Source organism: Emydura macquarii, unplaced genomic scaffold (genome assembly GCF_026122565.2).
Source record: "Emydura macquarii macquarii isolate MOO-44397 ecotype Brisbane River unplaced genomic scaffold, CSIRO-AGI_Emac_v2 contig_2369, whole genome shotgun sequence".
Taxonomy (NCBI): Eukaryota; Metazoa; Chordata; order Testudines; family Chelidae; genus Emydura; species Emydura macquarii.
The window spans coordinates 236,525-250,992 of NW_027132506.1; the positions used below are offsets into that span (position 1 = coordinate 236,525).

General features: G+C 61.7%; 1 protein-coding gene across 1 annotated transcript in view; it reads right to left on the reverse strand.

Moving 5' to 3' along the window:
- Nucleotides 1–14,468, reverse strand: part of LOC137161728 (semaphorin-3D-like) — a 23,036-nt gene continuing 8,568 nt past the window's right edge. The window contains exons 2-17 of the mRNA XM_067561158.1: nt 13,052–13,212; nt 12,390–12,452; nt 11,794–11,913; nt 10,978–11,077; nt 9,568–9,696; nt 7,968–8,113; nt 7,404–7,518; nt 7,074–7,143; nt 6,347–6,491; nt 6,019–6,241; nt 4,081–4,169; nt 3,330–3,371; nt 2,722–2,876; nt 2,275–2,339; nt 1,370–1,503; nt 1–1,075 (exon numbers count right to left, since the gene is read on the reverse strand). Coding sequence (XP_067417259.1) covers nt 638–1,075; nt 1,370–1,503; nt 2,275–2,339; nt 2,722–2,876; nt 3,330–3,371; nt 4,081–4,169; nt 6,019–6,241; nt 6,347–6,491; nt 7,074–7,143; nt 7,404–7,518; nt 7,968–8,113; nt 9,568–9,696; nt 10,978–11,077; nt 11,794–11,913; nt 12,390–12,452; nt 13,052–13,212 — 2,195 coding nt within the window. The 3' untranslated portion in view covers nt 1–637. The remainder of the gene's footprint in view (nt 1,076–1,369; nt 1,504–2,274; nt 2,340–2,721; nt 2,877–3,329; nt 3,372–4,080; nt 4,170–6,018; nt 6,242–6,346; nt 6,492–7,073; nt 7,144–7,403; nt 7,519–7,967; nt 8,114–9,567; nt 9,697–10,977; nt 11,078–11,793; nt 11,914–12,389; nt 12,453–13,051; nt 13,213–14,468) is intronic.

Genomic DNA, 14,468 nt, shown 5'->3' on the forward strand with positions numbered 1-14,468 from the left:
ACCAGAACTCCAGATTTGTCCCTCCTTAGGCCTGTATGGAACCACTAGCCCATGTGTTCTCTGCCCGAGCTGACTTGCAATGCTTGCTGAAGGGGCTGGAGGCTCTGCACCCTACCAGGGCAGAGGGAGAAGGGTATCAGTTCTACAGAACGAGGGAGGCTGGTGAGAACCAGGTGTTTCCATTCTGTTTAATTTCCAGGGTTTATTATTAATACTAAGAGGCGTGATAGGAAAATGACAGAAGAACAATGCAGAGAATAAATATTTCATGGTATGTAAATCGTTTCCCGTCTGCTTGTCCCCTCAGTCTGCGTCAGCAGGCCTAGTATCCAGGCTGTTCGCTCCAGGGCCAGGCTGCGAATTCCCTGCTCTAGCTCCCACTGGACTCAATAGACTCCCCCAGCCCACATGGGGCTAAGTGCATCCTCACTGTCCGCTGGGTCCCCCCGGCTCCAGGAGGTGACAAGGGCAGTGCCATGGTTGAGGTAGTGAAGGGTGAGTCTTTGGGCAGGCAGAGCACGGCAGCATCTCTGAGCTGAGCTGGCAGCTGTGCAGGGCTGTGCATTCAGAAGGGCTCCGGAGACGTGGCTGGCTAATGGAGATGGGTTCGGGGACCCCCCAGGGAACCGTGCAGACATCAGACTAGCCTCAGCCCAGCTGTGGGTGGCTTCACGGGGTTGGGATGCCGCCGTACTCGGCCTTTCCTGCTCTCCAAGGAATGATGCTGCCACCTCTGGTGCCAGGCCTTTTGCCGCTGCCTCTCCTGGTGCCCAAGTGCATGGCAGTATGTGTCCAGGTTGGTGCCTGGTGCCCCCAGGTAGCCCTTGTAATGGAGCTGCAGGTCAGTAATGGGTGCCAGGCTCAGGGGGCTGCCTCTCTCCTCGGCGTCCTTGCTCCGTTGGGGGGACGCAGACTCCATGGCCTCGTGGCCGATGACACGAAGGCGGTAGCGCATGAGGGGCCGGGAGAAGGCGCGTTCCATTGCCTGGCACTGATAGAGCCCGGCGTCCTCTCTCGCCAGCCGGCGGATCAGGAGCCCTCGCTCCAGGATGGAGAAGTGGTCCCCGTTCCTCACCTGCGGCAGACACAGCAGGAAGGGGACAAAAGCACAGTGCCCTGAGATGCCACCTGGGGGGTGTTTCCGTGGAGCTGGGGCTGCAGCTCATGAATCGCTGCCTCTTCTCTGGCCTGTGCAATGGGCCACGCTCCAGCCTGGACAGCAGTGCCCTGCCCCGCCCTACCCTGTCTGAGGGCAGTGTCTCTCCCCTCTGCCCCCCCACCCCCACCCCGGGCAGAGCGGGCAGCACATCTCACCCCGGGAACCTGACTACATAACTGCCCATGTTTAGCTTCTCCCTTCCCCAAGTACCTCACGCAGGGCTGCCTCCAGGCTCTGCTGCACAAGCCACCGAAGGGCGGTCTGCGGAGAGCGCGCCAGGCACTCAAGGAACGTAGAGTTGTTCTCCACCCCGAATACCAGCTTCTCCTCCGCTGAAGTGACTCCTGCAAAGGGCAGGGCAGAGCACGTGCATGGGGGGGGAACAGAGTCCTCCCTGCTTCCCTGGCCAGCATTGCCTGCACAACGCAACCCAGCTCAGTTCGAGGGCACACTGCGTGAGCCGATCTCTTGCCATACGGCTGGGCGGGAGGCGAGTTAGGCAGCAAACACTGAGCGGAGCTGAGTCAGTGGTGATGGCCAGCGTCGTTTCCACGAAGCCCTTCCAGCCACGCCCAGTGCGCCATCAGCCGACACTCCATTAGCGCGCCAGGCCGAGAAAGCTGGGATTTGCAGCCTGCCCTCCGCCTGGCCTTTGGGGGCGTGTGTGTGTGTGTGTGTGTGTGTAAAGAGGAGTTACAGCAAGTCACCTCACACATGCAGGCCTGTTTTCATGCAGCGAAAGGTGGTTGTATTGCTGCCACGTACAATTCCGCCCCCTCCCACAGGCCAGGGCACTTTGTACACGCCTGGCACTGCAGAACTAGCACCGGCCCAGCCACCTCTGGCTCTGCGTTGGGAGCCTCCCCTCCACAGGACAGTTGGCATCCCTGCCTGCTCGGCCCGCTGCGCGGTGCAGCCTCAGAGCATCCTGTGCCCTGTCTCCATCGCAGGGCAGGGCCACCCACCCATGGCCGGGGCCGCTAGAGGCCCCCGAGGCTGGCCGGGGCTCCTTATTCTCACCCCACCAGCTCCCTCCTCCATGGCAGGCGAGAACAGCCCATGGGATGCAGCGTGATGTGGCTGGCGAGGGGGGTGCCGCGGTGGCTGATTCTCACCCGCCGTGGTGTCCTGGCATTGACTGACCGGGTCGGTCTCCAGCAAGTCCTGGCAGCGTGCTCGCCTGTGTGGAGGGGAACGAAACGACCCACTCAGTTAGCCGTGCCTGGCAGAGGTGCAGCAAATGAAGATTTAGGGGTGGGGTTGTGTGGGGCCCACGGCTGGAATAGCGGGGGGCTGTGGACCAGGATGGAGGGCAGTGGCAGGGGGTGTGTGAAAGGCCCAGGGGCTGCTGTGGTTCTGGATGGTTGACTTGGGTTGATCAGGGGAAGCGTCTGCCAATGCAATGTCTGGTTCTGGCTGGGCTGAGGCTCCGGCCTGCAGCGTATGTAACCAGCCCTGAATTCCCCCGGTCCCCCTCCTTTCCAACAGCCACGGGGGTAGCTGGAAGGGCAGCGGCAGGGAGCGGGGCTCTGTCAAGGGAGCGAGGAGTAGGGTGGGCTCACCTCTTGGTCAGCCGCTGGGGGCTGCAGCCCTGGCCGTCCCAGGTGCAGTAGGGGTCCCTGGCCAGGCAGCAGTCGGCGCAGTCTTGGCCATAGAGCTCGCAGCGGTGCAGGGAGAGCTGGACCAGCCCGTGGGTACTGCTCACAAACAGCTCCTGCTGCTCGTGGAACCAGAACAGCGGTCAGCAGCCCTGCGCCCTCCAGGAGAGCCGCCCGCAGCAGCCTGGGGCAAGGGCGGGAACCACCCCGCAGCTCCCAGCTAGCAAAGGAAGCAGCTATTCTTGCTCTTCATAGACCAGTGCGGGGGCTGGGTAGGTAACTCGCAGCAGGGGTGCTGTGACACACGGGAACTCAGGCAATGCCATGCCTGGCGCCATGCAACGGGGGGCCCTGACCCTGGCATAGCTGGAACCGGGCAGGGCCATGCCTGGTGCCCTGGAGTGGGGGATCCTGTCCCACACAGGTGCAGCACATGAATGTCTGCAGTGGCGCGTGGCTCCTGTCCGGAGAGCCCAGGAGAGTGCCTCCTTGGCCTGCACCCTGTGCGCGTGCGGATCCTGACGGCCCTGGCCATGCTAGGGCTTTGCGAACGGCCCGTAACGAGAACTTACCCGCTTTGGTGAGAACTGCATGTCCAGGATGGGAGAAGGCACCTAGAGGGGAAAGAACAGCACTGGAGTTTGGGTAGCTGAGTTCAGCCACTGCACCGGTGCTGGATCTCCCCCACCCCGCCCCGTCCCATTTTGCCAAGGGACCTCCCCTCGGTCTGACGCACGTAGCCCCGGCTAGTCTAGGACAGGGCTAAACAGCAGCAGGAAGCGGACAGGAGATCTGGGTTCAACACCAGCCTCTGACCCAGACTCCGTATGATCTTGGGCAACTCGCGTAAGCTTCCCTGTGCCTGGGGTCGCTTCTGTGCCATGGGGGAACGGCACCTCCCCGTCCCTGCCAACCCCCACGGAGCCTTTGAGCCCCTGGGTGGAGACTCCATGCCGCAGATACCCCTCACCCTTGGCTGGCTGTGGCATGGCAGCGCTGTTTAGGGCTGGGCTCTGCCCATGGGCTTCTGCAGCTGAGGCCTGGGCCAGCAAGGATGGGCCTGGCTCCCTGCACCCCGGCGGGCTTGGCCCCGAGGCAGGAGCAGCTCAGCCATAGAAGCAGGGCTGGGAGAGGTTGCTGCAGGGCTCGGTTCTCGGCTGGCTGGCCGGCACCCCCGGCTGGAGACAAAGCTGTGCTGTTGCAGCCACTTTCATGCCGCCAGACGTCCTAGTGGGATCAGTTCTCCCCGGGAGCCAGCCTAGCCCCTCAGGGCAATCTGAGAACACAAAGGGCAAGCTTGGGGCAGGCCTTCCCCGCCCGTACCTTAGAGACACTGATTTCCTCCAGGCTGATCTCCTCGCTGTCCTGGCCTCTCCCACCGGCAAGCGCCACCTTTAGCACTTTGCCTTCATCTGGGGAAGCAACAGGGAGAGCTATGAGAGGGAGGGAGGCAGGCTGGGGACCCTGGGACGGCCAAGGGGGCAGCTGCAGACAGCCCCACTTGGAAGAAAGGAGGGGACATGAAGGTGGCAGAAGCTTCGCTTCCACAGCACCCACAGGCCAGGAGCTGATCCGGGGCCCGCGGTGGGGGATACTTCACCCCCAGCCTGAACCCCCTTGCTGCAGCCCTTTCCTGCGGGGGGGGAGGGGTCCCTTGGTCTGGGACCCGCTCGCTGCATCTCCAGCTGGTCACTGGGTCTGACTGCCCCCCCCCGGCTGAGGCCGTGGGTTTGAGGTGCACATAACTCCCCACCTCCAGCCCAAATGCCAGGCAGAGGGCAGAGTGGGGCAGGATGGTGTGTGGGCAACGTGGCATGTTTCCTGGGACCAGTGGGGGGGGCGTCTCACCAGGCTGCAGTGCAGTGGCCATGAAATCTAATCTCCAGGCAGGCCCCTAGATTTGAAGATTTCACCTGAAAAACCTGCTGAGGCGAGCTGCATGGGGCATCATTTCTCCCACTTGCAAGGGTGCAGGTCTGAGTGGACAACGCAGGGGTTTGAACTCTGGGCTATTGCGCTCTTGTCTCTGGCTTCGTGACAAGCCAGTAACAGTCCACAGCCTCACTGCCTCCAGGGCCATTGCGGCAGTGTCCGGGCTGGGCCCGGAGGGCCTGGTGGGAGTTTTTCACTGTAGCCATAGAAACAGGATGGGAGGAGGTGGCAGAACGGAAGGAGGGAGAGGAGCATCACAGGCTCCATAAGCCTGACGCCATCTCAGAGGATCAAACTCACAACCAAAGCAGCGAGAGACGCGCTCGGGAAGGGTCTAGAGGGAGGTGCTGCGGCTGTCGGGCATGGAGGGCAGCTGCTCCAAAGTGGGAGAGCCGTGAAGAAGGTTTACCACCCTGCCTGGAGAGATCGTTCCCAGTTCAGGGACAGATCCTTATTGTGCCCTCCCCATGTGGGGGGCCTGTTCCGAGCCCAGCCCCGCCTGCGTGCTTTGTTTGCTCCTCTGTGATTCCGCAGGGAGAGATCGGACTTGATTTCTGAACAAGCCAAAGCTGAGCTGCCCGGAAGAGCTAAGGCGAGACCAGCCCTGTGAGAAGCGGGTTCAGGAAGCCCCGGCCCTTTCACCCCGCTCCTCGTTGTCCTGCCGCCCCAGAACCATCGATGCCAGGAGACCTGCAAGGGCAACAGAGCCCAGCCATGGCCTGACAGCTGCACCAAGAACTGCCCTTCACCCAGCTGCTTCAGAAAAAGGCTTCTGTGCACCGTGGTGGCGGAGTATCTGCAGCTTGCTGCTGGAGCTGCTGCCTGGCCCTGAGCGCGCGCCTGCAGGGTTCGCTAGCCCCGGCCCAATGAGCAGCTTATGCACATGCCCCCAGCCCCTAGGCTGCTAGAGGTGGGACCCCAGTGAGGATGGAGCGGGGGGGGGGGGGGGGCCCTCTAGTGGCTGTTCTGCAGAGAAGAGAATTGACCTGCTCTGGCTGGTCCTCTGGTGCTCCTGGAGCCGAATGCTCCGTCCGGGCTCCTGTTCTCTGTGTGTGCGCAAGTGCTGAGCTGCAGTGCACGGCCAGCTCTCTGGGGCACGGGCAGGCACCTGGCACTGCAGGGCAGGGAGTCGCTGTGCCCAGGGCAGGGCTGAGGTGCGCTGGCTGCTCGGTCGGAGTTCCCCACAGACCGGCGCAGAGAGGGGATGGGCCCCTGCGAGGGTGTGTGGGCAGAGCGGTGCCAGCCTCACCAGGCTGAGGCGCAGGGGCAGCCCGGCAGGAGAGGGGCAAAGGGACATGCAGAGCTGGGGTCAAATCGCAGAGCCTCTACCTGTCCCAAGGAAGAGAAGGTCGTAGTGCCCGGACTCCATCTCCACCCTGTCCACCAGCAGCTGCCGGAGCCGATAGGGGACGTTGGCCCTCACCAGCGTGGGCTGCCGGCCCAGCGGGTACACGGAGCCCCACATCAGCTGGTGGCTGCGCATGAAGCTCATCACCTCGTCAGGGAAGTCCTTGGTGGAGTGGAGAAGCGGGTCGTACGTTTCGCTGGGGCACTGGGGAAAGAGACGGAAGCGGAGGGAGGGTGTAAAGCCCAGAGTGGCCCAGCCCCCTCCCTCTGCTGTCACCGGCCTCTCAGCCACCCCGTGTCTCACACTCACCGTCCCTGGGCGGGGGTAGGGGGTCCGGCCCTTGTACTCCACCCAGCGGTAGTCCGGTCCCTCCTGGTGCGCAAAGGGCCCGTTGAAAGCAGCTCGCACGGCCGCCATGGAGTAGACGCACACGGCAGAGCCGGTGAAGATCCCGCTGGCAGAGAGGAGAGAGACCAGCCTGAGCAGACCCGAATCAGGGTCCGACTTGCAGCCATGGGCGCTGGTGCGAGGCCCCCGGTCTGTGCCCAAAGCTGCTGTGGTTAGCTAACCCCACTGCCTGAGCTTCCCTCCGCTCCGTCAGCGCCTGCCAGCCGCGCTCTGAAGCTGCCGGGAGAGCATCCATGCAAGGCGTGTGTCTTGGCGCCAGTCGGTCCAGCTTGTGCAGATCGACCCAGCCTGGGCCCAGAGAGCTGCTGATTGCAGGGGGAGAGGCTGGCGTCCATTTACCACTGACCCAAGAGTCAGCACACTGGGATCCTGGGGGAAGCAGCGGTAGAAAATGGGGGCGGGGGGGAGAGGGCCTGGATCCCTTGGCACGGTCCCAGGGGAGCAAGAGTGGCTAAGAGGCTCTGCAATGGGGTCTTTTTGCCATGGCCTTGGTGCATCCACCCCCGGCATCTGTCTAGTACTAGCCTCCCTGCTATCCGGCCACCTGGTCTCACCGTTGGTTGTGCCAGAGCCTTCTCACCTGCAGCTCCCTCCTCTGCCCTCTCTCGGCCCGCCTGCTCCCACTCACCTGGCAACTGTGAAGAGGCCGAAGATGAGAGGGTTCTGTGGGTCCCGGGTGCGGAGGAGGAAGACGTCCTCTGCAACGACAGAAGGGGAGCAGTCCTGAGCACACGCTCTGCGGGCCCCAGCTCCGGGCCAAGGGAGCGGGGGGTTTCATCTCGGGACCTTTGCCCCTCCCCTCTGCCGCCCCGATGACCGTCCAGCTGTGCCCTCACTCACTCGGCAGTCGGCAGCCAGGGCTTCTGTGGTCAGGCGAGGCACTTGGCGTCCCTGCCACAGCTGAGTGGGACGGACCCAGCCGTGGATGGCCCTAGAAGGGACCGCGCACCCCACTCACCAAGCTGGTCGAAGTGCGTCTCGCTGGCCTGGGGCCCTGGGACGGAGCAAACCAGCCGGGCCTTGAGGAACGTGCTCCAGCGATTGATCAGGCTGCGCTTCCCACCGACGTCATTCTGCCAGCCACAAACCCATCGCTCAGGGTCTTGCCATGCCCTGCACCCTCCTGCTCCCTCCCATGTTAGCCCCTCCATGCCCCAGGCCACGGCCCCCTCCCACACTGTAACCCTCCACATGCCCACAGCTCAACGAGGGGGTGATGGGCGTTTGCCCCACTCTCTCCAGCCCAGGGTCTCAGCTGCACAAAGCAAGGGAGGGGATGTGACTTGCTCGATCCGTGGCAGAGTGAACAACAAAACCCTGGTCTCCTGTTCCCCAGTCCCTTCTCTAGCCACTCCATCACGCTGCCTCCATCCCCCTCACCAAAAGCCAGAGGTGGGGACTCTGCCATGATGGAGAGAAACAAGCCCTCGTTTCCCAGTAGGACAGTGAATTTCACAGTGCCAGCCTTCCCCTGTCGCTTGGTGGCTCTCCGCAGCCGTGCCCTGGCCCTGGGCTAGCTGACCTTGCACACACGTGCCACTCGGGCATGGATGCGCCGTCTTTCCCACTGGCCGGCTTCCACGGCCGTCTCTCGCAGGAAGACGTACACCTTGTCGTCGGCGGCATTGTAGGTGTCAGGAATCACGTAGGCACCAATGAACACAGGCTCTGAGAGGAGGGAAAGGCATTGTTCTGGCAGGTTGATCTATGGCCACGTCCCCTTTTCCTCTGCTCTGGCTTTACATTACAGCTGCAGTCAGGGGCTGCGGTCAGGTTTGGATCCAGGGGAGATGCATGGGGGCGGCACACGCAGAGGAACAGTGCCTCATCCCCGAAACTCACGTTTTACCTGAGCCACGAAATGAGGATCTGCTCCTGTGCTTTTAAGCGCATCCCTTCTGATCAGCAAGTCAGACCGGCAAATTCCCCCCCCCGGTTCCTGCGTCACCCCCATTGCTTCCACTAAGTGGCTCTGCGTCCAAACTGTATCAAGGGCTGTTGGGCTCGGCCAGTGAATTATGGAGAGAGACGAGCCAGCTGCAATGCTTGATCTCAGTGGCACCGGGATCTGAAATTCCCCACTGGGCTTTGGCTCTGCGGTTCTAATGCAGACCCATCTAACCTTTGCTAAAGTGAAATGCAATGCTGGTGCCGAGGAGCTGCCTCAGAGAAAGAGGGGAATGCGGGCATGCTGTTAGCTTGCACCTCATTTACCTTCGCTGTCTTGTGGTGAGACCCTTACGCAGGTGGAGTCACTGCTTACTCTGAGAGCAGGGCCTTGGGTTTCAGCAAGAGACCACATGGGCTCAACCCAAGCAATGCTGGCAGCATCTCACCTTTGCATTTGTCCTTACGCGTGGGACCGGCACTCAGGTGCTAACCCCGCCACTCGCACCATCCCAGTTTTCATCCTGACAAGATCATTGCGGCCCAAGGTTTCCATCCAAAATGCTCGGTGCGTTTTGATAGTCTCGCAAAACCTCCCCCGGCCAAGGCAGGTTTGACGGCTGCCAAACTGGGGCTGTACAGCCAACAGCCTGGGCTCCTTCCACTCCAGGCAGCTCCCCAGCTGGACCTGCAGCTGATTTGTCCCCTCCGTAGGTGGGGCAGAGGGACCCCGCCATGCACCCGCAGAGCAGGGGCTTACACAAGCCTTCTTGCCCAGGGCTGGCTTTCTGCAGGACTTTCCACCTGCGGAAGAACGTCTGAGCAAACCTGGGCTGAGTCACTCACCCAAGGGCGCTTGCTCCCTACAGCTAGCTAGGAGCTGCTGGGCCCAGGCTTGGAGTTCTCACGCCCTGCCCTGGCTCTTTCCTTTTTCATTATAAACAACTGCCGGCCTTTCTCCCTTCTCCCTGCACTTCAGAGGGCTGAGGCTGGCAGGGGGCAGCCGTGGGAGGGGTTGTTTGAAGCGCTTGCACAGGGGCCTGTGACACCCGTGTAACACGGGGGCTGAGCCTGGGAAAGCAGTAGTGAGAGAAAATCAAGCCCCTGCTTGCCAGCAACAGCAGCATGGGAAATGTGGTGCCTGCAGCGCAAAGTGGAGTTACATTGCTGGGTAGGATGGCAGGAGCCCAGCCTCACCACTGGGATGGATCCCAGCCTCCCCAGCCTCCCCATACCATTTAGCCAATGAGCTTGGTTCTGCTCTGTGCGGATGTAGTTCTGGTCAGCCCTGTGAACCTGGGTCCGGAAGAAGGCGGCGCTGCTGCCCATGAAGTCGCTGGAGGTGCCTGAATACAGCTCCCCGTCTGAGTGCAGAGAGGCAAGCGTGTTAGCAGAGCTGGCGGGTGCAGTGGCGTAAACAGCCAGCCCCTCCCTCACCTTGGCAAAGACAGCATTAGGGGGCCACCGTGCCATGTGTCAGCCTCGCCTGAGGGGCTATTAGCTGACCCTGACAAGGTAACTGGGCAGATTTCCTTGAATACCAACTAGAATCCCAGCCACCGAAGGAGGCTGGATGTTTCTGTATGACTAGCTCCAGGCAGTGTCCACTCCCTGAGATCTCTCTGAGAGGCTTAGGAGCAGGTCTCAGAGGCAGGCACGTTTGGTGCAGATTTGCCTTCTTTCCCTACAAATGCTTTGAGAATTGAAGGCAGGACGTGTAAGGCAGGTCCCCCAAGCCCCAGATGGGCAGGGAAATCGAGGCACTCTGAGGGTACATCTACATGCTGCTGGGAAGTGTAATTCCAAACGCGGGTAGACGTACGCGCACCAGCTCTGAGCGAGTTATTGTGCTAAAAACAGCAGTGTGGCCACGACAGCAGGGCAGCGTCTTGGGCTGGTTGCCTGCGTTCGGTCCCACCTGAGACCCCAGGTACGTACATGTATTTAGTTAAGCACTGGAATAAATTGCCGAGAGAGGCTGTGGAATCTCCATCACTGGAGATTTTTAAGATCAGGTTAGACAAACACCTGTCAGGGATGGTCTAGATAAGCGCAGGGGCCTGGACTAGATGACCTCGCGAGGTCCCTTCCAGCCCGGTGATTCTGTGAGATACACAATTAGAGCTAGAAATTCTCCGGCATTAAAACTAGAGCAAACATGTAACAAGAACCAACACCTCAGCAATAACTCAATACAGGGCAGATGAAACCAATTCCCTTCAGCACTCGGCAGGGAATACTCCTTTCCTTAACTAGCACCCGGGGCCAGGAGAGGGTCTTATTACAGTCTCCTCCTGCACGAGAGTGCCTGTATAGCCCTCCAGAGCCAAGACTGGCAGCCTGCGACTCTCCTGGGGAAGAATCCCAGGCTCAAAGCATGGCAGCATCCCGGGCGGTGCAGCCAATCAATCCTTGCCTGGTCCCGGTCAGCGCTAAGCAGACCTGGGCCTTTCACACCTGCAGGGGCGCGCGGCTACGCTCCCCAGGCTTCACTCTGAGAGAAACCACGGCCAAATGAGAGATGTGGCCGTTAGAAGTCAGCGGCAAGGGATGGAGCTGACTGTCTAACGCTACTTCATTTCTAATGTGCCCATCCCCATGGCCTCGAAGCTCCTCTTCCTGCCCGCCCCCACCTTTCCTCTTACCTAGGAGTAGGCCAGTGAAAGGTTCGTGGGGGCTGTAGGGACACTTGCCTCTCCCGGATTCCACGGAGTGGGCCACCAGCTGTAGAGAGCCCCCCGGCTCCTGCAGGAGTGAAAGGGGAGATTTCAGCCCAGGCAGAGGCTGGGAATGAACGGAGCCGAGCGGCTTTGTGGCAGCCCCGCCGGACATCCGAGTCCACATCGTGTCAGACGCAGGCCTGTAAGCCGGGGTCTGAGCCGTGTTGGGCCCGCCCTGCCGGCCGCTGCCGAGTCAGCAGCGTTGCGTGTACGCTGGATGGCTGGGCTGGCGGCTGCACGAAGGCTCAGGAGGGGGCAGCGTGAGGGGTGACAGAAGAGCTCACAATATAGGGAAGACCGCGGAGGTGCGACCAGGCAGGGAAGCTGCTGGGCACCAAGCCATGCTGGCCTGCGTCAGCTCATCCAGTGGGAGACTAAGGACCTGGCCTGGGCTGCTCAGCTGCTGTTGGCCAGGGAGAAGCTGATTTCTGGGCCAGGGGTGCGTGTGCCCCTAGGGTCCCTCCTGCTGCTGGGAGAGAATGGAGAGTGAGCACCCCTCATGCGGTCCCCTCCTGAGCTCCTTCATGCCACCCGCGCAAAAGCCGTGTGCTGCCAGGTTCCTTGCGCTAGGTGCAGAGCCACCACGCAGGAGATGGAGCGTGCCCCTCGCCTGCAGAGACAAGAGTGGGTACCCGGGGGTCCCTCTTGCCCCTCGTGGAGCCCAGAGGGGGTGAGGGCACGCCCTGGGGTCCTCTCTCTGCTCTTGGCCACGGCAAATCCGCCCTCCAGGATCTCTCTCACCTGTGCCCTAGCTCCGAGCTGAATGAAGGCGCAGATGGGCTGGTAGGAGCCGGTCCCACAGGCAAACACGTGGCTCCTGTTGAACGGTTGGAGAAGCCGGATAAAATTGGCGCACTCCGTCTGCTCGGGGAAAAAAGGTTCCTTCGAACGCCAGCACCTGTAACCCCCAGGCCTTTATACTCCAAATCCTGCCCCTTTAGCCCCCTGGCCTCACCTCTTCTAACGCTTATCCCCAGCACGTCTCCGCCCCAGGCCATGGGAATGCCCTGGCGCCATTTGCTCTGCAGCTCCGCATAGGTTTGCAGATCCCCAGAGGGTGAGCAATGCCTGGCTAACACTAGCCAGAGTGACAAGGCCAGTGGCCTGGCGGCCCCCGACCAAAGCTGCATTCTCACTGTGCCCATCGTTAAAGGTTAGGCTGGGTCCAAGGGAGCCGTGCTGGCAGCCTGTGCTCCCGCTCTGTGCAGATCAAGGAGGCCCTCGCTCTCGGCTGGCTGGACTCGGGTGTCAGGCAGATTCCCGCCGGGGCCTTGGCTCGCTGAGCTTTTACCAAGGATGAATGAAGCTCACAAGAGGCCCCCCCTGCCCTGCTTTACCTCGGCGTTCTTCCCAGCAAGCCGGCAGCGCTCCACCTGCTCCGGGGGGGCGGGCCAGAAAACCTGCAAGAGAGCACCGGGCCTGTTACTCCAGCCTCCTCGCTCCCTCCTGCGCCAGTCGGGCAGGGCAAACGTGGCTGGAGCTGGCCTCCAGGACAGCGCCGAGCTCCATCCCTGCTTCCCTGAAGGGGGCGCTGCAGAGCTGCTGCCCCAAGGAGGAGAAACTGCTCCGGGCCCGTGCCGTTGCGTTCCCTCGAGCTCACGCTCATTGGGTGGCCACTATGCAACTCTTCAGCATATCACACGGTGGTCGGCTTCTCCCGCGTGGGAGGGGTCGGACCCGGGGCCAGCTGTCTGAGCCCGGCTCAGGCGTGAAGTGGGCGCGGACCAAGTTTGTACCCATTTAACCCCCCAACGCTGCCCAACGTGGGCTCCGTCAGCACATACAACGGCAGCCCAGCTAGCCGGCGGGGCAGTGCAGGCAAGTGTCGGCCGGCTTGAGGTCACACGTGCTCTCCGGTGCAACTCCCTCCCTTAGAGGGCCCCTCCCTCGCTGGCTTTGTCCCCTCTGGCAGTCAGAGCTACGGGCTCCCCGGGCTCCCGGGAAGGAGAAAACCACGCTGCCTCAGGAGCGTGTTTCATCCCCCCCGCCCAGCACTGACCTGCTGAGGCTCTTTGCTTGGCCTGTCCAGGTGCAGCAGGAAGATGTGGTTTTTGGCTCCCACCATCAGCCACGCCCTGGCCTCGTCCACCAGGAGCGACTGGAATGCCAGCCCCTCTCCCGAGCCCAGCAGCAGGCGGGAGCTGTTGGATCGCAGCAGGTCTGCAGAGCGGAGGGTGGGGAATGGACAACGGTCACCCCCCACACACACACCGGAGGGATTCCCTGACCCTATCCCCCACCCTCAGGAAGAAACCACGCTGCCCCAGGAGAAAGTGAGCACTGCCCTGACTCTGTCCTGCACGCCTCCGGGGAAAGTCCTCTCTGCCCTGACCCCAGAAGAGCCCTTGCCACCCATGCCCCCTGGGAAGGACTGCACAATCCCAAGGGATAGAGAGCATTTCCCCTGCACACACACACACACACACCCCCCCCCCCCCCCCCCCGAAGAGAGCAAGCACTGCTAGTCGCTGTCCTTTCACCAACCCCAGGGTGGGATGGCTCACTCCCCCCCTTGGCCAGGAGCCAGCGTGGCCTCTGGGAGTCCTGGCCTCATGCTCCCTCTCAGAGAGCAGAGCGCCCCACAGGTCAGGACAGCCGGCTGGCAGCATGGGTGGCAAGCAGCTGCTGCTGCAGCTGGGTCTGCAGAGGGGAACGGCTGCTCAGCTTCCAGTGTCACCGACCTTGCAGTTCAATGGCGCCATGAGAGCCCGGAAGAATTTTCATCATACCGACAGGTCCCTGATTCTCACCAGTCCCGCTAGCCCTGGGGAGGGGCGGGCTGAGAATGCAGGGCAGGGCCCGCTTGTATTTTCAGCCGAGGGATCCCGGAGCACTGGCTCGGTGGAATTTCTATATAAAGGATCTAAGTCATTCCCCTGGTGAAAGATTCCTGGAAATGAAAGGCTGTGTAAAACCGCAGCTGCTGCAGGCCGCAAACCTGCCCGGCTGGCTTGTGCTTGATTTACGGGGACATCGTGTACGGTGTTACAGGACTCATTTCCCTAGCCGAGCGGGATCACTACAGCTTCTAAATCCATTGCCCTCGCTCCTGGGGAATGGCGCCATTCTTCAGCCCTGGCCCAGGCCAGCTTGCGGGAGGTGCCGGGGGCCCCTGACACATGCGGCACAGAAAGTGGAGGTGGCAAGGCCCTGGGAGGTGATTTCCTGGTACTTCTACACTGTGGAGCCCATCTGCAGGACATGCTCCAATACTTTGTCTTGCCAAGGTTGTCAGCACTTCTCTAGGGAGAGTATTCCACAGCCCAGCGCCTCGCACTAGCAGGCCACTGCCTCTGCCTTTCTTCGCCTTTATTGTTTGCGAGGCGCTTACAGCGGGGCACAAAGCCAGCCAGTCCCTGCCGCAAAGAGCTTACAATCTAAGCCTCCCTCTGCTTCTCCTTGGTCCCTCCGGCACC